This window comes from Scyliorhinus torazame, chromosome 10 (genome assembly GCF_047496885.1).
Source record: "Scyliorhinus torazame isolate Kashiwa2021f chromosome 10, sScyTor2.1, whole genome shotgun sequence".
Classification (NCBI taxonomy): domain Eukaryota; kingdom Metazoa; phylum Chordata; class Chondrichthyes; order Carcharhiniformes; family Scyliorhinidae; genus Scyliorhinus; species Scyliorhinus torazame.
This window is the reverse complement of record NC_092716.1, coordinates 101,484,386-101,510,697: the sequence shown is the minus strand read 5'-3', so window position 1 is coordinate 101,510,697 and position 26,312 is coordinate 101,484,386. Positions and strand designations below refer to the sequence as shown.

Below are 26,312 nucleotides of genomic sequence, written 5' to 3'. Positions count from 1 at the left end.
GGATATAATCTACAGGTCATTATAACGGAGAGTCATTTGGAGCAAATATGTAACACAGGGTAACGACGTTAATGCATTTTTCAGCCCCTACTCATGAAGGATTAACTCTATTGGCTAGCATGGGAATAGCCTGAATCTGATGCAAAATCTGGCTGGGATTGAATCTGGGGGAGAAGAAGGGTTAAGTAGGTGGGAATGGTAAGGGTGTGGTTAGTGACTCATGGGAATCGGGGTTCTTGGGTTAAGCATGTTGGGAATAATGGAGGTGGTTTGAGATTGATGGGGACAACAAGAAATGTGATTCCCTTTATTATCTTTGTATAAAGAAACATCCTTGAAAAACAGTTTCAAAAAAATACAACAATAATTTAACTCTGTTTCTTGTAGGAAACTGCTCTGGAGGAATTTTACGCAACATTAGTGAGCCAGTATTGGCACAAGTCAACCCACATGGCGCATCATACTATTTCGGAGGCTGGGGTATGGACTCAATGGCCGGAAGCTCACAACTCTACTGGGTTATGGCACTGATGTCCTCCAGTATTTATGGAATTGTGATCCGAACCTACAATTCTTACAAAAACTTCCTGACAGCAAAGTCCCACATTGATATTTCGGTGAAAGCATCATACACTGTCCCCAATGCGATACAGGGTCCAGGGGTTGTAGTTCACAACAACTCTCTGTATTACAACTGTTATAATAGTGGGCAAATGTGCAGGTTTGACATAGCAACAAAAGCCATCACCAATGTTCTGCTTCCCAACGCTGGTTATAATAATAAGTTCCCTTACTGTTATTATGTTTGCATCGGTTACACAGATATGGATTTCTCGGTGGACGAAAATGGCCTTTGGGTCATTTATGCCACTGAGGAGAATTATGGGAATATTGTGTTGAGTAAAATAGACAGCGTTAATTTGACTGTGCTGCAAACCTGGAAAACAAAGCTCTTTAAGAGAGCAGTAACCAACGCCTTTGTGGTTTGTGGGGTGCTTTATGCCACACGGTATATCAGTGATACTAAAGAGGAGATATTTTACATGTATGACACAGTCAATAACCAAGAGGCCAAAAATCTCAATATCCAGTTTGTCAAATACTCCTCAAATGTAGCAAACATCCACTACAACCCAGTAGATAGGAAACTCTATCTTTATAATGGTGGCTTCATGGTAGCATATGAGCTCTTTTTTTATTAAAGGTTTCAAATTAATCATTTCTCTCCTGCCATTTCCGGAAAGTAAGGATTTCATGCAATTTAATACATTTATTCTAATGGCACCTACTAATTTTAGAATGGCCTAGGACAGTAAACTTACTGTACAAGGACTGGTTTGCTACTAAACATTAAATGTCTAAGAGGAAGAGTCTTGTAAAACAAACATGTATATTAAAACTTAATAGTCTGAGTAACTTACGCACTTGTGGTAAACGTTAGGAAAAGAATGTAGGGGCCATAAATTCATAGCCCCAACTGTTTACTCACTGCTCAGTAATATTATAATGATGGAAAAGGTTTGATTGCAGCCTGTAGGAAATGCTAGCATGATGAAGAAACCACCTCCTTGGATAATTTGATTGCATTCTGAAATCTAACATTTTCTCTTCTGCCTCTATTTTATCCAGCATTTCCCTTACTTTGAAAGATAAAGGGCTGGATTCTCCGATTTTCAGGCTATGTCCAGACGCCGGCGTGAGAACGGTGGCGTTTTACGACCGAAGATTTGGCGCAAAGCAGCCACCGATCCTCTGTTGGTGGGGGGCTAGCAGGCAGGCAGCATAGAGCATCTGGCTCTGGCTGCCGATACGGCTGAAGAATTGCCGGGTCCGTGGCCGCGCATGTGCATGGCCTGCAGCGGCCGTGCCGTGCAACATGGCACCGGCCGCGCGTGGACCCGGCCTGCCAAATAGTGTGCCCCCTTTGGCCGGATCGCGACCCCCGAACCACCTCCCAACAGTGCCCCAAGCCCCTGCCAAAGTCCCCCCTGCACGCGGATCGGCTCTCCCCCGACTGTTGCGGCGCTGGACTGTGTCTGCAGCCGCCACGCTGAGTTCCCGGCAAATAATAGCATGAGAAACCCAAGCCGTCAGGAATCGGCTGGTTGTGGCCAGAGCATAAGTGGGAGGGCCTCAGGCAATGTCCTGAGGCCATCGATACGCCGTGTGGTGTATTCCTAGAGTACGCTCCTTTGGAGGTGGTGGAGCATCGTGAAAGCAGCGCCCCCCCGATTTCAGCACGATCGTTGATTCTGCAGCCGATTGCCAAAGGGCTGGATTCGCGCAAAAGATTTCTAAGTTAATTTGTGGCGGGTTTTATAGGGGGTTTCCCGCTGGCTATACTGGCGACCTCCCGACTGCTATTCAATGACAGTCACTTTTTTGGGCCCAGGGGAGTTTCTCACCGGTTTAGAATTTTGTTTTAGCACCGGGGAGCTGAATTCTGAGATCGGGCCGCCATTCTGAAAGGGTGCCCCGATCTCTAAGTGAGCTTGTGGGTCCCCCACACCCCCCACCCATGGGCAATTTTAACCCCCACACACACATGGGCAGTAGCCCACACCCCCTCAAGTGAGGACACCCCGCTATGGGGTCCCGAGGGGTCCTCCCTCTTCAGGACCCCCCAAGCTCCCTTACAGCACTCCCTTCATTCTAGGAACCCCACCCAACACCCCACCCCCCAGAGGCTCCTACGTACCTGCCCTGCACTTCCCACCCTTCAAACCCCCTTTCATGAGCATTTCCTCCTTCACACTTGGCAGTGCCACCCTGGCACTCAGGCACCTTTACACTGCCACCCTGGCACCGAGGCAGTGCTCTTGCCAGCTTGGCAGTGCCATCTGGGCAGTGTCAAGGTGCCTGCATTCTGTGGGGAGGGCACCCTGCACTTATCCTGACCATCCAGGCATCTCCGATGGCTCAGGAGATCCCCGGGTGCCATTCCGCCTGGTCCACGTTTGTGTGGACCAGCACTGATCGGGCGCCCGGCTGCAGCCTCCCTGGAGATGCCGGAGAATTGAAGGAGGCCGGTGGATCACGCGCAGATAGGTCTTAAGTAGGCTTACGGCCTACTTCCGAGAGCGTCATTCGGTCCCACCCATTTGGGGTGGGGTTCCGACTCCGTCTTGCGGGATTCGTCCCAAATGGGCAGGACCGATCGGTAGGCTCGCTTCAGGCCTCTCCCTTGAGTGCAACATGGCTGGAGAATCGCGCCCAAAATGTTAACTGAATGTGATATTTTGGGGCATGAACTATGTTTTCATTTACAAGAGGATTGGATGGAATGGTTAGCATTATGAAATGGTACAGAATTTAGAAATTTGTGAGGCGGTGCACATCAAATTGGAATATTTACATGACTGAAATTGCTTTGCTTAACTGTATCTAACTGAGACCTGGTGAAACAGGCCTAATTATATATGTTAATGAAGTGGTGAGCATGCTAATCATCAAATAAATGAAGTACTGGAATGATCAGCATACCTCCCTGGCTTGTGTCATACCTCTTTATGTAATCTTTTTGTGCCTGAATAAACTGTTTTTGATGTATCAACTGCATTTTCCACTCAAGTCAAATTCGATAACAAAATAGGTTCACTCCTAAGCTGTGGTAGGGAAGGAGAACAAAAAATAGTTTTTATGTTTTTGTAAGGGCCATGAAGAATCCAGCACGAGTTTTAAGGATACAAAGTAATAATATTTATTTACAATAGCATTTATATATAACAGCAGCAGAAACTTCCCTCGCTGCACACTCCTTCCTGCTGGTTCCAAACTGGCCAGCTTTATTTATACATGGAGTTTACTAATGGTTTCTCCGCCCCCCTCATTGGGGAAGCTCATACTCCCACAGGATTGTGGGATTGTCATTAGTTCCCAGCCAATGGTAAGCAGGCAGGTTAGAACATATGTTTAGAACCACTCAGAGTGTTATGTCCAAAAGTACTTTAGAGCTAATGAAATACTTTTGAATCGTAGTTAAAGTAGAAAATCCAGCAGCCAATTTGTGCACTGCAAGATTCCCCAAGGATCTGGTGACCAAATGATCTGTTGTTCATGATGTTGGTTCAGGGACACATTGACCAGTGCACGAGCAGAATCCACTTTTCTTCTTCATATTAGTGCTGAGGGTTCAGTTTACAGCCCATGATGATTTAACAGGCCATTCTAAAGATGGCATCTTCGAAGTACAGCACTGCCTCAATGCTGCACTGGATTGTCAACCTAATTTAATGCTCAAGTATCTGGAGTGTGACTTTATTTTTTTTTGAATTTTTTATTTTTTATTTTTTATTAAATATTTTATTGAAAAATTTTGGTCAACCAACACAGTACATTGTCCATCCTTTACACAATATTATAACAACACAAATAACAATGACCTATTTTATAAACAAAAAATGAATAAATAATAAATAACAAAAATGAAAACTAGCCCTAATTGGCAACTGCCTTATCACAAGTAACACTCTCCAAAAATATAATTTAACAGTCCAATATATAATTATCTGTAGCAACGACCTATACATATTATACAGTATATATTAACAACCCTGAGAGTCCTTCTGGTTCCTCCCCCCCCCCCCCCCCCCCCCGATCCTGGGCTGCTGTTGCTGCCTTCTTTTTCCCATTCCGTCTATCTTTCTGCGAGGTATTCGACGAACGGTTGCCACCGCCTGGTGAACCCTTGAGCCGACCCCCTTAGGATGAACTTAATCCGCTCTAGCTTTATAAACCCCGCCATGTCATTTATCCAGGTCTCCACCCCCGGGGGCTTGGCTTCTTTCCACATTAGCAATATCCTGCGCCGGGCTACTAGGGACGCAAAGGCCAAAACATCGGCCTCTCTCGCCTCCTGCGCTCCCGGCTCTTGTGCAACCCCAAATATAGCCAACCCCCAGCTTGGTTCGACCCGGACTCCTACTACTTTTGAAAGCACCTTTGTCACCCCCATCCAAAACCCCTGTAGTGCCGAGCATGACCAAAACATATGGGTATGATTCGCTGGGCTTCTCGAGCACCTCGCACACCTATCCTCCACCCCAAAAAATTTACTGAGCCGTGCTCCAGTCATATGTGCCCTGTGTAATACCTTAAACTGGATCAGGCTTAGCCTGGCACACGAGTACGACGAGTTTACCCTGCTTAGGGCATCTGCCCACAGCCCCTCCTCGATCTCCTCCCCCAGCTCTTCTTCCCATTTCCCTTTTAGTTCATCTACCATAGTCTCCCCTTCGTCCCTCATTTCCCTATATATATCTGACACCTTACCATCCCCCACCCATGTCTTTGAGATCACTCTGTCCTGCACCTCTTGTGTCGGGAGCTGCGGGAATTCCCTCACCTGTTGCCTCGCAAAAGCCCTCAGTTGCATATACCTGAATGCATTCCCTTGGGGCAACCCATATTTCTCGGTCAGCGCTCCCAGACTCGCGAACTTCCCATCCACAAACAGATCTTTCAGTTGCGTTATTCCTGCTCTTTGCCACATTCCATATCCCCCATCCATTCCCCCCGGGGCAAACCTATGATTGTTTCTTATCGGGGACCCCCCCAAGGCTCCAGTCTTTCCCCTATGCCGTCTCCACTGTCCCCAAATCTTCAGTGTAGCCACCACCACCGGGCTTGTGGTGTAGTTCCTCGGTGAGAACGGCAATGGGGCTGTCACCATAGCCTGTAGGCTAGTCCCCCTACAGGACGCCCTCTCTAATCTCTTCCACGCCGCTCCCTCCTCCTCTCCCATCCACTTACTCACCATTGAAATATTAGCGGCCCAATAATACTCACTTAGGCTCGGTAGTGCCAGCCCCCCCCTATCCCTGCTACGCTGTAAGAATCCCTTCCTCACTCTCGGGGTCTTCCCGGCCCACACAAAACCCATGATGCTCTTTTCAATCCTTTTAAAAAAAGCCTTCGTGATCACCACCGGGAGGCACTGAAACACAAAGAGGAATCTCGGGAGGACCACCATCTTAACCGCCTGCACCCTCCCTGCCATTGACAGGGATACCATATCCCATCTCTTGAAATCCTCCTCCATCTGTTCCACCAACCGCGTTAAATTTAACCTATGCAATGTGCCCCAATTCTTAGCTATCTGGATCCCCAGGTAACGAAAGTCCCTTGTTACCTTCCTCAACGGTAGGTCCTCTATTTCTCTACTCTGCTCCCCTGGATGCACCACAAACAACTCACTTTTCCCCATGTTCAATTTATACCCTGAAAAATCCCCAAACTCCCCAAGTATCCGCATTATTTCTGGCATCCCCTCCGCCGGGTCCGCCACGTATAGTAGCAAATCGTCCGCATACAAAGATACCCGGTGTTCTTCTCCTCCCCTAAGTACTCCCCTCCACTTCTTGGAACCCCTCAACGCTATCGCCAGGGGCTCAATCGCCAGTGCAAACAATAATGGGGACAGAGGGCATCCCTGACTTGTCCCTCTATGGAGCCGAAAATATGCAGATCCCCGTCCATTCGTGACCACGCTCGCCACTGGGGCCCTATACAACAGCTGCACCCATCTAACATACCCCTCTCCAAAACCAAATCTCCTCAACACCTCCCACAAATAATCCCACTCCACTCTATCAAATGCTTTCTCGGCATCCATCGCCACTACTATCTCCGTTTCTCCCTCTGGTGGGGCCATCATCATTACCCCTAACAACCTCCGTATATTCGTGTTCAACTGTCTCCCCTTCACAAACCCAGTTTGGTCCTCGTGGACCACCCCCGGGACACATTCCTCTATTCTCATTGCCATTACCTTGGCCAGGACCTTGGCATCTACATTTAGGAGGGAAATAGGTCTATAGGACCCGCATTGTAGCGGGTCCTTTTCCTTCTTTAAGAGAAGCGATATCGTTGCTTCAGACATAGTCGGGGGCAGTTGTCCCCTTTCCTTTGCCTCATTAAAGGTCCTCGTCAGTACCGGGGCGAGCAAGTCCACATATTTTCTATAGAATTCGACTGGGAATCCATCCGGTCCCGGGGCCTTTCCCGCCTGCATGCTCCTAATTCCTTTCACCACTTCTTCTACCTTGACCTGTGCTCCCAGTCCCACCCTTTCCTGCTCTTCCACCTTGGGAAATTCCAGCCGATCCAAGAAGCCCATCATTCTCTCCCTCCCATCCGGGAGTTGAGCTTCATATATTTTTTTATAAAATGTCTTGAACACTCCATTCACTCTCTCCGCTCCCCGCTCCATCTCTCCTTCCTCATCCCTCACTCCCCCTATTTCCCTCGCTGCTCCCCTTTTCCTCAATTGGTGTGCCAGCAACCTGCTCGCCTTCTCCCCATATTCGTACTGTACACCCTGTGCCTTCCTCCATTGTGCCTCTGCAGTGCCTGTAGTCAGCAAGTCAAATTCTACATGTAGCCTTTGCCTTTCCCTGTACAGTCCCTCCTCCGGTGCTTCCGCATATTGTCTGTCCAACCTCAAAAGTTCTTGCAGCAACCGCTCCCGTTCCTTACTCTCCTGCTTCCCTTTATGTGCCCTTATTGATATCAGCTCCCCTCTAACCACCGCCTTCAACGCCTCCCAGACCACTCCCACCTGGACCTCCCCATTATCATTGAGTTCCAAGTACTTTTCAATGCACCCCCTCACCCTTAGACACACCCCCTCATCTGCCATTAGTCCCATGTCCATTCTCCAGGGTGGGCGCCCTCCTGTTTCCTCCCCTATCTCCAAGTCCACCCAGTGTGGAGCGTGATCCGAAATGGCTATAGCCGTATACTCCGTTCCCCTCACCTTCGGGATCAATGCCCTACCCAGCACAAAAAAGTCTATTCGCGAGTAGACTTTATGGACATAGGAGAAAAACGAGAACTCCTTACTCCTAGGTCTGCTAAATCTCCACGGGTCTACACCTCCCATCTGCTCCATAAAATCTTTAAGTACCTTGGCTGCTGCCGGCCTCCTTCCAGTCCTGGACTTCGACCTATCCAGCCCTGGTTCTAACACCGTATTAAAATCTCCCCCCATTATCAGCTTTCCCATCTCTAGGTCCGGAATGCGTCCTAGCATCCGCCTCATAAAATTGGCATCATCCCAGTTCGGGGCATATACGTTTACCAAAACCACCGTCTCCCCCTGTAGTTTGCCACTCACCATCACGTATCTGCCCCCGTTATCCGCCACTATAGTCTTTGCCTTGAACATTACCCGCTTCCCCACTAATATAGCCACCCCCCTGTTTTTCGCATCTAGCCCCGAATGGAACACCTGCCCCACCCATCCTTTGCGTAGCCTAACCTGGTCTATCAGTTTCAGGTGCGTTTCCTGTAACATAACCACATCTGCCTTGAGTTTCTTAAGGTGTGCGAGTACCCGTGCCCTCTTTATCGGCCCGTTCAGCCCTCTCACGTTCCACGTGATCAGCCGAGTTGGGGGGCTTCCTACCCACCCCCCCCCCCCCCCCCTTGTCGATTAGCCATCACCTTTTTCCAGCTCCTCACCCGGTTCCCACGCAGCTGTATCTCCCCCAGGCGGTGCCCCCCCGCCCATCCTCTCCCATACCAGCTCCCCCCTCTCCCCAGCAGCAGCAACCCAGTAATTCCCCCCTCCCACCCCCCCCCCGCTAGATCCCCCGCTAGCGTAATTACTCCCCCCATGTTGCTCCCAGAAGTCAGCAAACTCTGGCTGACCTCGGCTTCCCCCGTGACCTCGGCTCGCACCGTGCGACGCCCCCTCCTTCCTGCTTCTCTATTCCCGCCATGATTATCATAGCGCGGGAACCAAGCCCGCGCTTCTCCCTTGGCCCCGCCCCCAATGGCCAACGCCCCATCTCCTCCACCTCACCTCCTCCCCCCATCACCACCTGTGGGAGAGAGAAAAGTTACCACATCGCAGGATTAGTACATAAAACCCCTCTTTGCCCCCCACATTCGCCCCACCACTTTGTTCGAACGTTCTTTTTAATAACCCGCTCATTCCAGTTTTTCTTCCACAATAAAAGTCCACGCTTCATCCGCCGTCTCAAAGTAGTGGTGCCTCCCTCGATATGTGACCCACAGTCTTGCCGGTTGCAGCATTCCAAATTTTATCTTCTTTTTATGAAGCACCGCCTTGGCCCGATTAAAGCTCGCCCTCCTTCTTGCCACCTCCGCACTCCAGTCTTGATAAACGCGGATCACCACGTTCTCCCATTTACTGCTCCGAGTTTTCTTCGCCCATCTAAGGACCATTTCTCTATCCTTAAAACGGAGGAATCTCACCACTATGGCTCTGGGAATTTCTCCTGCTCTCGGTCCTCGCGCCATCACTCGGTATGCTCCCTCCACCTCCAACGGACCCGCCGGGGCCTCCGCTCCCATTAACGAGTGCAACATCGTGCTCACATATGCCCCGACGTCCGCTCCCTCCACACCTTCAGGAAGACCAAGAATCCTCAGGTTGTTCCTCCTTGCGTTGTTTTCCAGTGCCTCCAACCTTTCCACACATCGTTTCTGATGTGCCTCCTGCATCTCCGTCTTCACCACCAGGCCCTGTATGTCGTCCTCATTCTCGGCTGCCTTTGCCTTCACGACCCGAAGCTCCCGCTCCTGGGTCTTTTGTTCCTCCTTTAGCCCTTCGATCGCCTGTAGTATCGGGGCCAACAGCTCTTTCTTCATTTCCTTTTTGATCTCTTCCACACAGCATTTCAAGAACTCTTGTTGTTCAGGGCCCCATGTTGAACTGCCACCTTCCGACGCCATCTTGGTTTTTGCTTGCCTTCCTTGCCGCTGTTCTAAAGGATCCACTGCAATCTGGCAACTTTCCCCTCCTTTTTCCATCCGTATCCAGGGGGGATTCCCTTCTGGTTTACCGCACAGTGTTTTTAGCCGTCAAAATTGCCGTTGGGGCTCATATCAAGAGCCCAAAAGTCCGTTTCACAGGGAGCTGCCGAAACGTGCGACTCAGCTGGTCATCGCCGCACCCGGAAGTCTGGAGTGTGACTTTAACCCACAATTCTCTAACTCAAGAGTGCTACGAAGAGTCACAGCCTGAAGAGAAGTAGGTGTAAACCCCTTCCGCACTATTGTGTAATGGTCAAAGCAGTAGCTGAATGGAAGTGATCCAAGATGATATCTGGGAGAATCATTCACAGTACAGAAAACAAGTTGAAAATTATTCAGATCTGCAAACCCTCTGTAACATCGGTGGGAAACTGGATGTGCCTAATTCTTGCCTTTCCCAGAGAGGTTTCCTTTGTTGCTAACTTTTGGTTGGTTCAATTGGCTCTGTTTTATAACCTTTGCTCTAGAGTCGCCAGGTATCTTTATGATACCGCCACGAGGTTCAAGTTCAAGTAATGATCAATAACTCAACACACCAATTAGTAAGATTCAAATCAAAACACATTTATTATACACAGTAAATCACTACTCATGCATAAACTCTACTTTCTAGGCTATTCCTATCACTAAAGGGCCTATACTTAGCTTCGGACTGGCCCACCAGGTCAGTGGAACAAATGGTCTTTCGTTCCGGTCCTGAGTCTGCAGGATTCAAAAGCTGGTATGGACTGGTAGCTAGGAGCGCCTATCTCGTAGCGAGCGTTGACTTGAGACTTACTTGCTTGGCGGCAGCTGAGACAGGTCACTCTCACGGGTTGATTCAAGTTGCTGAGTGACCCTGCCAAAGAAGGATGATTTGAACTTGGGGGCTTTACTTTATAGTCCCCAGGGGCTTCCCGCCCTTCGGGGCGGACCCCGTACCTGATTCCAAGTGATTGGACTACTTTCTGATCACTTGGATCGATTTCTCCAATGCTGGAGCGGTTCCCTGATCGTTGGGCAGTCCCTAAATGTCCGTTGGCCTTCCTTTGTCTTGGCTCCTGCTGGCGCCGAGGAGTCTGGCTTGGCTTTATTTACCTTAACTGTTGCCATTGTGCCTGGGAATCGCACATTACTCTGTAGATGGCTGCTGCATTACTATGCAGATGGCTGCCGGTTTCAGTGCTGTCTGGTTCCTTACAGGTTTCAATACACATGATTTCTGTATTTGCTAGTCTTTGCCTGTGTTGGCTGAATTTCCCTTCAGCCTTTGCGGTTCTCCATTTTAAGTCGGGAAGTGGCCAACTCAGGTTCCTTTTTGCTTCGTAAGGGGCAAAGTCTACAAACACCTTTTTGCCAGGCAGAGCCACAGGGAGCAATTCCCTAAGCTGCAGTTCCTGCTCTTCAGGGTCCAATGGAACCAGGACACTGGTACACGCGAATGGAGGGTTTTTAAGTGGCCATCATGAAATAATTGAATCCCTCAGTGCATAAGGAGGCCATACAGCCCATCGAGTCAGCACCGCTCCTCTGAAAGAGCATCCCACACAGGTCCGTCCCTCCACCCTATCCCTGCAACCCCACCTAAACTTTGGACAATTTAATATGGCCAATCCACCTAACCTGCACAACTTTGGACTGCGGGAAGAAACCGGAGCACCAGGAGGAAATCCATGAAGACACTGGGAGAACGTGTAAACTCCACACGCACAGTCACCTAAGGCCAGAATCGATCCCAGGGTCCTGGCGCTGTGAGCAGTTGTTGCTTGTTTTAGCCTTAGTTTAATTGCTCTTGTTCTATCACCTTTGCTCTTGAGTCGCCAGGTATCTTTCTGATACCGCCACGTGGTTCAAGTCCGAGTAATGATCAATAATCCAACACACCGCTTAGGAAGAGTTAAATCAACGCACATTTATTATGTACAGTAATCAATACTTATACATTAATTCTACTTCTAAGCTACTTCCTACAACTAACAGGCCAATACTTAACTTTGGAAATGGCCCACCAGGTCAGGGAAACAAATGGCCTTTCGTATGGGTTCTGAGCCTGCGGGATTCAAAGCGGGTACAGGTCGATAGTCAGGAGTGCCTATCTCGTAGCGAGCGTTGGAGTAAGACTTACGGTTCTCGCGGCTGTTGTAGAAGGTCAGCAGAAGGGTCTTGAAGAGTGCGGAGAGGAGAAAAAGGGCCGATTTGAACTTGGACTCTATTCTTATAGTCCCAGGGGCTTCCCATCTTTCGGGGCGGACCCTGTACCTGGTTCCAAGTGATTGGACTTCGTCCCAATCATTTGGTTCGATATTCTCCAATGCAGGAGCGATTCCTTGATCGATGGGCGGTTTTGGGGTGGTCGTTCACCTCTCTTTTGTGTAGGCTCCTGCTGGCGCCGAAAAGTCTGGGTTGGCTTTCTGTGTCTAATTTGTTGCACATTGTTCCAGGGGATTGCTAATTTGTATTCAGATAGCTGGTGTGTGGTAATGTTGATGGCTGCAGGTATTGATTCTGCCTGGCCTCCCCAGAGGCGAATACACAGTTTTGCCTGCAGCTGCCTGTTTGAGTCCTGTTGGCTAATTTTCCCATCAGCCTCTTCCGTTCGCCATTTTAAATCGGGGTTTGGCCATTCTAATCGGGAGTTAGCCATTTTAGCTGGCTACACAGTGCTAGCCACTATGCCGCCCGTGAATAGTGTCCAAATCTTGGCAAGTGGCCTGGACCCCCAGTGACCGGGGGCAGCATTTTACGGCCACGTCACAGTGGAGGAGGGTCTAGAAAATGCAGCGAGCCTTTCAAAAGCCCATTGACTTTGATGGGACTGGAAAATCCCAATGGCAAGATGCTGTCCCGGGATTTTTGGAAAGAATATTATGCTGTTTGTTCAGCAGTTCGTTGGGATCAGGGGAGGGACATGCATTCCCCGTCCTTCACCATTTGTAGAAATTCACCTAAAGTGATGATTCTGCTGACTTGGCTCAGATAGAAATAAAGTGCCATTCTCCCAACTCTGCAGATCCCAGTGAGGCAATCAATGAGAAACACCATTAAATGCAATCCTTGCATAAATGGTCTCTGAACTAATTAAAAAATATTTTTCATTGAATGGCGATGCCGCTGGCAAGGCAGCAATTATTGCCCGTCCCTAATTGCCCTGAGAAGGTGGTGGTGAGTCACCTTGAACCACTGCAGTCCGTGAGGTGAAGGCACTCCCATAGTGCTGTTAGAGAGGGAGTTTCAGGATTTTGATTGAGCGACTTTGAAAGAATGGTGATATATTTCCAAAGTCCCTATTGATGTGTGACTTGGAGGTGGTGCGTGATCCCGTCTGTCTGTTGCTCTTTTTGTTCCAGACAGTAGCGGTCACTGGTTTGGGAGGTGCTGTTGCAGGATACTTGGCGAGTCGCTGCAATACATCTTGCCGATGCAGACATGTTGCTCCAGTGCTGAAGGGTGTGATTAATTAAGGTGGTGAAAGAGGCGCTGATCAGACGGGCTGTTTAGTCCTGGTTGAGTGTATTGGAAGTGCACGCATCCAGGCAAGTTGAGAGTATTTAATCATACTCCTGACATGTACTTTTCAGATGACAAAAAGTCTTTGGAGAGACAGGAGGTGAGTCACTCACCACAGGATATCCAACCTGCTCTTGTAGACATTTAGTTGATCCAGCTTCATTGAGGGATTGGTGGGAGGTATATTAGAGACAACATGTATTTATTAAAGGGTCATGAAACACACTTTATACCACAATTAAAGTACCCAATATTTTTTTATAATTAAGGGGCAATTTAGAATCAGGCAGTGTCCTATTGTTCCCCCTTCCCCTCCACCAACATCCTGACTCACTCCCTCCCCACTACCCTCCTTTCCCCTTTATCCCCCCCCTTCCTTTCCCTTCTGTTGGTACAGAGGCGAGGGTATCTGGTCTCTCCAGCGCAATGTTTAGTGCTTGCACCATTTGTTTTTTATACAACTGTGTTGTGAACTGTTTTAATAATCAGAGTATCCTACCCCCCCTTCCCATATTTTGGTACTGAGGGGATGGTACCTTGTTTCTCCAACACAAAATTAGTGTTTGTACCGTTTGGCCTTGTATATATATTTTTTACTGTTTTAATAAAAAGATATGGCCAATCCACATCTTCGCTGCACATCTATGGGTTGTGGGGGTGAGACCAACGCAAACACGGGAAGAATGTGCAAACTCCACATGGACAATGACCCGGTGCCGGGATCGAACCCAGTTCTCAGCGTCGTAGGCAGCAGTACTAACTACTGCGCCACCATCCCCTTTATACCCTGATATGATGTGTGGAAGGTTGCTCTATGCCATGTTTTGGAGGAAGTTCAAAAACTGTACTTTTAAAATACATTTAGTTATAAATGATTTCCAATGAATTTTAATGAACAGCAAAAGAAATGTTCAGATTCAAGCTACACCTAAGGTTGCCAATCCTCAAGATTGTCAGTGTTTCCCCGAATGGGAAATGAATCACATGGGCAGTGTTGCTTGCAATCTGGGAGAATTTTACTCTTTTGTCACAGGCCTCCTCCATATTCCATGCACTGGGACAAGCCTCTGGTTTGGAGACTTCACTGCACCTACTTAGTGGTGGAGAACAGTTTGGGGCAGAGGTGCAGAAAGACAGAGCAGGGAGAGGTTGGGTTGGGTTGGAAGAGTAACTGGTGAAAGACCGTTTCCATTATTCCACCTTTTTCTACCAGCTACATGGGTGATTGGCGAAAAAGGGACAGAGACTGAGGACTCTCATTGGAAGAACCGAAGGAGCAGGGTGAAGTTCATGCACTGAGGGCCATGAGACCATGAATCTAAAGGGAGCACTGAAGCAGAAACTTGAATATCATTAAACAAGGGAATGGGGTAAATAATTGTAAAGGAGAAATATTAAAAGATTTTGTGGGAATAGGGCTATAGGAGAATGAGTGCCAGGACAGGGGCGCCGAATGGCGTCTCCGGTTGTATTACAACTCTTCTCCATAAGGACGGCACAGTGGCACAGTGGGGGCAGCACGGTAGCATTGTCGATAGCACAATTGCTTCACAGCTCCATGGTCCCAGGTTTGATTCCGGCTTGGGTCACTGTCTGTGCGGAGTCGGCACATCCTCCCTGTGTGTGTGTGGGTTTCCTCCGGGTGCTCCGGTTTCCTCCCACAGTCCAAAGATGTGCAGGTTAGGTGGATTGGCCATGTTAAATTGCCCTTAGTGTCCACAATTGCCCTTAGTGTTGGGTGGGGTTACTGGGATTTTGGGATAGGGTGGAGGTGTTGACCTTGGGTAGGGTGCTCTTTCCAAGAGCCGGTGCAGACTCGATGGGCCGAATGACCTCCTTCTGCACTGTAAATTCTATGATATGGTTAGCACTGTTTTCGAGTTCTGGGCACACTTTAGGAAGCATGTGAAGGCATCACAAGAATGGTTCCATGGATGGGTAATTTAAGTTACATAGATTGGAAAATCTGGAAACCTCCTCCTCTGATCGAGGTATTCAACATCCTGAAGGATCTGGACAGAACTGAAAGGGAAAAACTGTTCCAATTGGGGAAAGGATTGAACTAGGGGGCACCGGTTTAAGGTAATTAGCAAAAGATGCAATGGCAGCATGAAGAAAAACATTTTTACGCAGCGATTGGTTAGAATCAGGAATGCACTACTGGAGGCCGGTTCAATCAAGACATTCAAAAGGGAGTTGGATCATATCTGAGATGGAAAGATGTGCTGGGTCATAGGGGAAAGGGGTGGGTGGTACAGCTCCCAGAGGGCCAGCATGGACACAACAGTCCGAATGGCCAGCTGTGATTCAAAGATTGTTGATTATGAATGAAACTTAAGTGTTACCAACAATTTTGGTCAGGTATTATTAGCTACTTTTGGAATTGAAATGCCTACTTCTGCCTCCTCAACGTGAATCCCTTCCCCACTTCTGGCTTCCCCTCCTTTGCTCTATTTAACTTCACTTTCACGTCAACTGCTGACCCAGAATCAGGAGCAAAGATGCCCAACGTTGTCCAGGTAAGCTGGGCACAAATCACGTGGTTTAATATCACGTGATTAAAGTCCCAGGCGCTTTCCCCCGGCCGGAGTTGGCAACAGTGATTGAGATGCTGGGGTTCCACCTGGCAGTGGCGCACATGCGCAGTATCCACGCTGTTATCATTACTAACGACGCATTATTAAATGGTGCACGAACAGCTTCAAACTCAATAATGATTAGACTCTAAGGGGAGTGAAGCTTTCAAAGAAAACAAGGTGGGAGGAACGCACGCTGGCGAAGATCGACCCAGGGGGCCGGTCCCGGGAATGCGCATGCGTCTTGTGGATTCAGCGGGCCACCGGTAGAGCGCGCATGCGTGCTAGTGGTCCTGGGCGAAAAAGCGGTTGGAGCGGAGCAGGGCCCTGGCCTAGCATTGTAACCTAGGCAACCGGCCTCACCGCCAACTCTGCTGGCCACATACCCGGCACCTGGAGCACCCCCTTCCCGACTGTGAGGATGGCGGCTTCAGCAGGACCAACGAAAATCACCTGGAAACTGCGTGAGTCCCGAGAGATGAACGGGGGAAGGAAGAGAGGGAAACAAAAGTTGTGGAGGGGGGGGCACACAAATTGGGGGAATACGACAGAGACAATGTGGGCGAGAGACTGGGGGGCGAAACTCCAACCGCATAAACGGAAATTTGGGGAAAGAGAGTGGCAGAGAAACACAAACTAGGGGAGAGAGTGGCAGAGGAACACAAACTGGGGCAGAGAGAGTGGCAGAGGAACACAAACTGGGGGAGAGAGTGGCAGAGGAACACAAACTGGGGGAGAGAGTGGCAGAGGAACACAAACTGGGGAGAGAGTGGCAGAGGAACACAAACTGGGGGAGAGAGAGTGGCAGAGAAACACAAACTGCGGAGAGAGTGGCAGAGGAACACAAACTGGGGGCGAGAGAGTGGCAGAGAAACACAAACTGGGGGAGAGAGTGGCAGAGAAACAAACTGGGGAGAGAGTGGCAGAGGAACACAAACTGGGGGAGAGAGAATGGCAGAGAAACGACTGGGGGAGAGAGTGGCATAGAAACACAAACGGGGGAGAGAGTGGCAGAGAAACAAACTGGGGGAGAGAGTGGCAGACAAACACAAACTAGGGGAGAGAGTGGCAGAGAAACAAACTGGGGAGAGAGTGGCAGAGGAACACAAACTGGGGGAGAGAGAATGGCAGAGAAACGACTGGGGGAGAGAGTGGCATAGAAACACAAACGGGGGAGAGAGTGGCAGAGAAACAAACTGGGGGAGAGAGTGGCAGACAAACAAACTAGGGGAGAGAGTGGCAGAGAAACAAACTGGCGGAGAGAGTGGCAGAGAAACAAACTGGGGGAGAGAGTGGCAGAGAAACACAAACTGGGGGAGAGAGAGTGGCAGAGAAACACACTGGGGGAGAGAGAGTGGCAGAGAAACACAAACTGGGGGAGACAGAATGGCAGAGAAACACAAACTGGGGGAGAGTGGCAGAGAAACACAAACTGGGGGAGAGTGGCAGAGAAACACAAACTGGGGGCGAGAGAGTGGCAGAGAAACACAAACTGGGGGAGAGAGAGTGGCAGAGAAACACAAACTGGGGGAGAGAGAATAGCAGAAAAACACAAACTGGGGGAGAGAGTGGCAGAGAAACACAAATGGGGGAGAGAGTGGCAGAGAAACACAGACTGGGGGAAGAGAGAGTGGCAGAGAAACACAAACTGGGAGAGAGACTGGCAGAGAAACACAAACTGGGGGCGAGAGAGTGGCAGAGAAACACAAACTGGGGGAGAGAGAGTGGCAGAGAAACACAAACTGGGGGAGAGAGAATAGCAGAAAAACACAAACTGGGGGAGAGAGTGGCAGAGAAACACAAATGGGGGAGAGAGTGGCAGAGAAACACAGACTGGGGGAGAGAGAGTGGCAGAGAAACACAAACTGGGAGAGAGACTGGCAGAGAAACACAAACTGGGAAAGAGAGCGTGGCAGAGAAACACAAACTGGGGGAGAGAGAGTGGCAGAGAAACACAAACTGGGGGAGAGAGAGTGGCAGAGAAACACAAACTGGGGGATGATGTGTTGGGTGCTCGGGATCCGTGGAACACATACAGGCCACCAACACTATTTTATTAAGTCAGAAACTGTTGAACATACTTTCACTGTGGGTTAACACGATATTAGATTAACTAAAGACCAATGCCTTGTCCTTACCAGTCTTTGCACTCAGCACACGGTGAAGATCTGTGCTGTAAGCTCTGTCCTACTAGGATGCTGCATTTCAAATGAGCGGGAACTCTGATGCCCCTAGTCTTTATAGTGCGTGTGCTCTAACTGGTGATTGGCTGCGGTGTTGTGTGTGTTGATTGGTCCTGCTGTGTGTCCATCAGTGTGTGTGTATCTGCACCATGATATACTGGTGTATATTATGACATCCCCCTTTTATAAAAGAATATATATGTGTGGCAATAAATAATGTATGGTGAGAATGTTTCTAACTACGTGTGGGGTGCGAAGACATATTTACAGGACTACGTACATGAGAACTAAGCTATTTACATGAGAAGGTGCCTGGTGCAGAGAAGCAGTATGCAACAAGAATAACGAGATCAACACTATATACAAACCAGAGAAACGATCAAACAAAGCAACGAAACAATTCAGAAAGTCTATAAGTCCGCAAAGTTCATAAATTAAGTCTCTGAGGTGGGCGACGAATTCTGGTTGACCGCCTCAAGGGTGGGTTGTGAGCCGCCGGTTCAGGAGCGGGCTGGACTGCGTCAGAGTCAGGGGGAGGCAGAGTGACAGGGAGCTCTGCATAGTCCGTGGCAGGGTCAGCAGGAGGGCGAGGCGACAGTGGAGGATCACGTAGCGAGTGTGGAATGAGACGAAGGGCACGTCGATTGCGGCGCAGAATGGAGCCATCCGGTAGACAAACCAGGAACGAGCAGGGGGCCACCTGCCGAAGGACAACAGCGGTTGCAGACCAGCCACCATCCGGAACGCGGACATTGTCATCCGGAGCCAGAGCAGGGAGATTAGCTGCGCGGGAGTCATGAGCCGCCTTGTGCTGTGCACGAGACAGCTGCATCCGGCAAAGGACCGGAACGTGGTCTAGGTCTGGGACATGAATGGAAAGCACCGTCGTCCTCTGGGTACGACCCATAAGCAACTGGGCTGGCGACAGGCCAGTGGACAGTGGGGCGGAGCGATAGGCCAGCAAGGCGAGGTAGAAATCGGACCCAGCATCGGCAGCCTTGCAGAGGAGCTGTTTGACTATATGTACTCCCTTCTCCGCTTTGCCGTTGGATTGGGGGTACAGGGGACTGGATGTCATATGGGCAAAATTGTACCGCCTGGCAAAGTTGGACCATTCCTGGCTGGCAAAGCAGGGGCCATTGTCCGACATAACCGTGAGCGAGATGCCCTGTCGAGCAAACGTTTCTTTACAGGCACGAATGACTGCAGACGAGGTGATGTCGTGCAACCGTATCACCTCCGAGTAATTCGAAAATTAGTCCACGATTAGGACATATTCTCTACCCAGCGCGTGGAACAGATCGATGCCCACCTTGGCCCATGGTGACGTGACTAACTCATGGGGCTGCAGGATCTCACATGGTTGGGCCGGCTGGAAGTGCTGACAAGTGGGGTAGTTGAGCACTGTGTTGGCTATGTCCTCATTAATGCCGGGCCAGTACACTGCCTCTCGGGCCCGTCGGCGGCATTTTTCCACACCAAGGTGCCCTCGTGTAGTTGTTCCAGGACGAGCTGGCGCATGCTATGCGGGATGACAATGCGGTCCAGTTTTATAAGAACCCCGTCTGCTACCGCCAGATCATCTCTGACATTATAGAACTGAGGGCATTGGCCCTTGAGCCACCCGTCTGTTAGGTGGCACATGACACGCTGTAGCAAAGGGTCAGCTGCCGTCTCGCAGCGAATCTGGACGAGGCGTTCATCTATGGCAGGTAGATTGGAGGCCCCGAATGCCACATAGGCGTCAACCTGGCAGACAAATCCCGCTGGGCCACATGGAGTGTTGACTGTCCTGGAGAGAGCGTCAGCAATGATGAGGTCTTTGCCTGGGGTGAATACCAAATGGAAGTCATATCGCCGGAGCTTGAGAAGAATACGCTGGAGGCGAGTCGTCATGTCGTTCAAGTCTTTCTGAATTATATTGACCAGCGGGCGATGGTCGGTCTCGACGGTGAATTGAGGAAGTCCGTAAACATAATCGTGAAACTTAACCACACCGGTCAGCAGGCCGAGGCACTTCTTTTCTATCTGCGCGTAGCGCTGCTCCGTGGGGGTCATGGCACATGATGCATATGCAACAGGGGCCCATGATGAGGCCTCATCATGTTGAAGGAGCACTGCCCCAATGCCGGATTGGCTGGCATCGGTCGAAATTTTGGTCTCCTTTGCTGGATCAAAGAAAGCTAAGACCGGGGCCGTGGTCAGTTTTGTTTTGAGTTCTCTCCATTCGCGCTCGTGGGCAGGGAGCCATTGGAAGTCTGTCGTCTTCCTGACCAGGTTCGTGAGAGCCGTGGTACTGTCTTCCTATCCACGGCCGGGGACCATGCCATCCACATTTTCAATTCTCTCACCTTTGGGGATGATGAAGATAAAACAAAGTTCAAGACAGTCCTCCTCAAGTTTGGCACTCACTACAGCATAGAGGTGAATGAAAGTTTCGAGCGCTATGTATTCCAACAGCGTTTGCAGGGTAAGGATGAACCTTTCCAGTCCTTTCTCACCCACCTCCGCATCCTTGCGCAGTCCTGTAGCCACGGGCCCACCTCCGACTCCATGATATGCGACTAGATCGTTTTCGGCGTTCAGTCGGACCCCCTACGCCAGCAGCTCAAGGTAAAGCAGTTCACCCTAGCGACCGCCATCGAGAGCTGCGTGCCTACACGAAAACGCCACTCGTCGGTATTCCCACATCCAAGTGGCTGAAACGGCGCGGCAAGGTCCCCACGAGACAGAACGGGTCCAAGCAATCGAGCAACTCCAGGGCCTCAGCCTGGATGAGGGCGGCATTTTCATGCGCTTTTCACGGACTCCCGCGCTTGTGCGCACCAAACAAGGGGACGGCGACGTCGATGAACGTAATGCGCAGGCGTGCACCACGTACGACCACACCACGCATGCGCGGTGGCGCAGCGAACGCTACGACGTGTGGCTCCGCCCATTTAAAGCGGCAATGCCCTGCCAAATCCCGACAATGCCTGAGATGTGGCAAACTTGGCCATTATGTTGCTTGATGCAGAGCAGCTCAGCCTGCCAACTCCTATCGCTTTAGCTAGCCTCGCAGGAATGTCCGGGCCATTCAACCCACGGTCACCGAGTCTGATGCGGACCTACTACCCAACATTGACACCGAGGACCCGAAGGCGCCTTTTCGAGTCGGTATCGTTACAAAAAACATGGTGTCCCCGAAGCAAAGAATCCAGCCTCTATCGGACAGAAACATGGAATGGGAGGAGAGCAGGACAGAAACATGAAACGGGGAAACAGAAAGAGGGGGAGGTGGTCAGAAATAGAAAACTGGGAGAATGAAAGGGGCAGAAACACTAAACTGGGAGAGAAAGAGATGAAGAAGGAAATGGGGGAGAAAAGGAGGGAGGGACACCAATAAAGAGAGAAACAAACAGAGGGAGGGAAGGAGTCTGGGAGAGGACCACAAACTGGGTGAGGGAGGGGAAGTGAATTGGAAACAAAACTGCCGGAGGGAGGTTCGCAAGAGGGATACATACAAGAGGGAGTCAGGGAAAGAAATGGAGAGAAAAACTGAGGGAGGGAGAATTGAATTGTCTGTCGACGGGTATCTTTGATGATCGGGTTTTCAAAGGAGACCATGAATTGTCATTGACTTACACATTTATTGAAAAATGTTTGAGGTATTTCAGCCTGGTCTTTTGCACTCGGGTGGTGAGCTTTGCCATTAGTGAGGAAAGGGTTGTATGTGCAGCTGCCCCCTGCTCTGTTCCACAAACATTTGTGACTGGATATGATGGGACTGTTGATCTTTGATTTAATCCTACTGTCACTATGATCTCTGCCAGTGTATCAGTCCTCACCACTTTCTATGGATCTCCCTCCAGAATGACCATTCACTTGTGAGCAAGACCCTTGATATCCATGAGCCTATTTTGGATGGTTGCATCAACACCATGGCCTTATTAGAAACCTGGCTGAGGGGTGATGACACCGTGCCTCTTGATTTCCTGCCTTTTAAAATAAAATAAATCTATTTTTATTGATTTCCAAAGCAGCAGGTAAACAAAGTACAATATAGTATCGTAATGCAACTCCCCTCCAATAAACAGACAAACAAAAGCCATTGAAAAAAAACAGTAAAATTAACAGTCAACAGTAATTGATTCTTTAAAGGAAGAGACAAATGAGATAGCGTCTACAAAAAACTATTCTCAGTGGATCTTCTTGCATACTTAATCCTCTCCAAATATAGAGAAGCCATTAAGTTTTCCAACCAGGATGAAGCACTGGGTGGATTGGGCGACTTCCAGGTTAATAAAACCTGCCCGTGGGCCATAAATGAAGCAAATGCAATCAGCCTCAATCTTATAAAGAACAAAGAAAAGTACAGCACAGGAACAGGCCCTCCGGCCCTCCCAGCCTGCGCCGATCCAGATCCTTTATCTAAACCTGTCTTCTATTTTCCAAGGATCTACTTCCCTCTGTTCCCCGCCCATTCATATATCTGTCTAGATGCATCTTAAATGATGCTATCGTGCCTGCCTCTACCACCTCTGCTGGCAAGGCGTTCCAGGCACCCACCACCCTTTGCGGAAAAAACTTTCCACGCACATCTCCCTTAAAATTTCCCCCTCTCACCTTGAAATCGTGACCCCTTGTAATTGATACCCCCACTCTTGGAAAAAGCTTGTTGCTATCCACCCTGTCCACACCTCTCATAATTTTGTAGACCTCAATCAGGTCCCCCCTCAACCTCCGTCTTTCCAATGAAAACAATCTTGATCTACTCAACCTTTCTTCATAGCTAGCACCCTCCATACCAGGCAACATCCTGGTGAACTTCCTCTGCACCCTCTCTAAAGCATCCACATCCTTCTGGTAATGTGCCGACCAGAACTGCACGCAGTATTCCAAATGTGGCCTAACCAAAGTCCTTTACAACTGTAAAATGACCTGCCGACTCTTGTACTCAACCCGTCCGATGAAGGCAAGCATCTATCGACCTGCGTTGCCTCCTTCAGGGTACAATGGACCTGAACTCTCAGATCTCTCTGTACATCAATTTTCCCCAGGACTCTTCCATTTACCGTTTAGTCCGCTCTTGAATTAGATCTTCCAAAATGCATCACCTCGCATTTGCATGGATTGAACTCCATCTTCCATTTCTCTGCCCAACTCTCCAATCTATCTATATTTTGCTGTATTCTCTGACAGTCCTCCTCGCTATCTGCAACTCCACCAATCTTAGTATCATCTGCAAACTTGCTAATCAGACCACCTATACCTTCGTCCAGATCATTTATGTATATCACAAACAACAGTGGTCCGAGCACGGATCCCTGTAGAACACCACTAGTCACCTTTCTCCATTTTGAGACACTCCCTTCCACCACTACTCTCTGTCTCCTGTTGCCCAGCCAGTTCTTTATCCATCTAGCTAGTACACCCTGAACCCCATACGACTTCACTTTTTCCATTAACCTGCCATGGGAAACTTTATCAAACGCCTTACGGAAGTCCATGTATATGACATCTACAGCCCTTCCCTCATCAATTAACTTTGTCACTTCCTCAAAGAATTCTATTAGGTTTGTAAGACATGACCTTCCCTGCACAAAACCATGCTGCCTATCACTGATAAGTCTATTTTCTTCCAAATGTGAATAGATCCTATCCCTCAGTATCTTCTCCAACAGTTTGCTTACCATTGACGTCAAGCTCACAGGTCTATAATTCCCTGGATTATCCCTGCTACCCTTCTTAAACAAAGGGACAACATTAGCAATTCTTCAGTCCTCCGGGACCTCACCCGTGCTCAAGGATGCTGCAAAGATATCTGTTAAGGCCCCAGCTATTTCGTCCCTCGCTTCCCTCAGTAACCTGGGATAGATCCCATCCGGACCTGGGGACTTGTCCACCTTAATGCCTTTTAGAATACCAAAAACTTCCCCCTTATGCCGACTTGACCTAGAGTATTTAAACATCCATCCCTAGCCTCAACATCCGTCATGTCCCTCTCCTTGGTGAATACCGATGCAAAGTACTCATTAAGAATCTCACCCATTTCCTCTGACTCCATGCATAAATTCCCTCTTTTGTCTTTGAGCGGGCCAATCCTTTCTCTAGTTACCCTCTTGCTCCTTATATACGGATAAAAGGCTTTGGGATTCTCCTTAGCCCTGTTAGCCAAAGATATTTCATGACCCCTTTTAGCCCTCTTTATTGCGCGTTTGAGATTTGTCCTACTTTCCCGATATTCCTCCAAAGCTTCATCAGATTTAAGTCGCCCAGATCTTATGTATGCTTCCTTTTTCATCTTAGCTAGTCTCACAATTCCCTAATCTTGCCATTTCTATCCCTCATTTTCACAGGGACATGTCTGTCCTGCACTCTAATCAACCTTTCCTTAAGAGACTCCCACATTTCAAATGTGGATTTATTCTTAAACAGCTGCTCCTAATCCATGTTCCCTAGCTCCTGCCGAATTTTGTTATACTTGGCCTTTCCCCAATTTAGCACTCTTCCTTTAGGACCACTCTCGTCTTTGTCCATGAGTATTCTAAAACTTACGGAATTGTGATCACTATTCCCAAAGTAATCACCGACTGAAACTTCACCCACCTGGCCGGGATCATTCCCCAATACCATGCCCAGTATGGCCCCTTCCCGAGTTAGACTATTTACATACTGCTCTAAAAAACTCTCCTGGATGCTCCTTACAAATTCTGCTCCATCTACGCCTCCAACACTACATGAGTCCCATTCAATGTTGGGGAAGTTAAAATCTCCCATCACGACCACCCTATTGCTCCTGCATTTTTCTATAATCTGTCTACATATTTGTACCTCTACTTCACGCTCGCTTTTGGGAGGCCTGTAGTAAAGTCCCAACAATGTTACTGCACCCTTCCTATTTCTTAGCTCTACCCATATTGCCTCAGTGCTCGAATCCTCCATCGTACCCTCCTTAATCACAGCTGTGATATCATCTCTGACCAGTAATGCAACTCCTCTACCCCTTTTACCTCCCTCTCTGTCCCTCCTGAAGCATCTATACCCTGGGATATTTAGTTGCCAGTTTTGCCCTTCCCTCAACCAAGCCTCAGTAATACCAATAACATCATATTCCCAGGTACTAATCCAAGCCTTAAGTTCATCTGCCTTACCTGCTACACTTCTCGCATTGAAACAAATGCACCTCAGACCACCTGTCCCTTTGCGTTCATCATCTCTTCCTTGTCTACTCTTCCCCATAGCCACATTGAGTTTATTATCTAGTACCTTATTGGCTTTAGTTGCTGCCTCTTTACTGACCTCTAACTTCCTAATCTGGTTCCCACCCCCCTGCCACATTAGTTTAAAACTAATCTTAGTGAAACTGACCAGTGTAGATGGCTATCAAAGGTCAAGGCTGTCGGTCAATACCTAGAACTTTGGCAATAGTGTCAAAGAAGGATGACCAAAAACTTGCCAGCTTTGGGCACGACTAGAACATGTGGGTATGGTCTCCAAGGGCAAGTGAGCACCTGCTTGTGTTGGAGAAAAACTTGATCATTCTGGCCTTGGTAAAGTGAGTTCTGTGCAGAACCTTAAACTGAATTAAGCTTAACCGAGCACAGGAGGATGTGGTGTTGACCCTAAAAAGAGCCTCCTCCCCTCAGTCGTCCGTAAGGTCAAGGTCGAGCCCAAGCTCCGCATCCCAATCAATTCTTACTTTATGGAGAGGGGTGGATTCAGAGGATATCATGAGAATGTACAACCTTGAAATAGAACCAATACTGGTTTGAGGCAATGACCGAATCCCTTCCAACAATGTACTTGGAAGTAGCTGAGTAACGGATGGACAGTGCAAGTGAACAAAACCACATGCTTGAACATAGCGATAAAGACTAGATTCAGGTAAATTAAATTGGGCAAAGTTCCCATCCACAAACAGGTCAGTAAAACGTTTGAGTTCCTTCTTCCACCTGCTATAGGCCAGGGTTTAGAAAACACCAAAGTACATTATGGAGTTCACCTGACCTATAACTGTTCATTGATTTTAGTTAGGATGAGCACAAGAGCCTGCCTTTCAGGTGTTATTCGGTGCTTTGGTGTTCTTTGGTGGTTTTAATCATAAAACAAGCTTTATTCTACGAATTTAGTTAACATTTGTATAAACACACACAGTAAGAAAGTTTAACAACTACAAACATAAAGACCCCACTGCTACAGTAATCTATGTATAATCCTTAATGAATTCCCCCTTAACTGTTCCAATTCAATAACAAAATCCATGTAAAACCAGGAATCCCTTTTCAATGGTGCGGCCCAGCGC

General features: G+C 48.8%; 2 protein-coding genes across 4 annotated transcripts in view; both read left to right on the top strand.

The window, feature by feature from the left end:
• LOC140430810 (olfactomedin-4-like) overlaps nucleotides 1-3,482 on the top strand; it is an 81,464-nt gene extending 77,982 nt beyond the window's left edge. The window contains exon 6 of the mRNA XM_072518523.1: nucleotides 388-3,482. Within this exon, the coding sequence (XP_072374624.1) occupies nucleotides 388-1,202 (815 nt within the window). The 3' untranslated portion in view covers nucleotides 1,203-3,482. The remainder of the gene's footprint in view (nucleotides 1-387) is intronic.
• Nucleotides 3,483-16,119: 12,637 nt separating this feature from the next.
• Nucleotides 16,120-26,312, top strand: part of katnb1 (katanin p80 (WD repeat containing) subunit B 1) — a 102,224-nt gene continuing 92,031 nt past the window's right edge. The window contains exon 1 of one of the 3 annotated variants that reach the window (XM_072518521.1): nucleotides 16,120-16,309. In XM_072518521.1, the coding sequence (XP_072374622.1) occupies nucleotides 16,267-16,309 (43 nt within the window). In that variant the 5' untranslated portion in view covers nucleotides 16,120-16,266. The remainder of the gene's footprint in view (nucleotides 16,310-26,312) is intronic. The other 2 variants (XM_072518519.1, XM_072518520.1) reach the window with 2 other exon arrangements.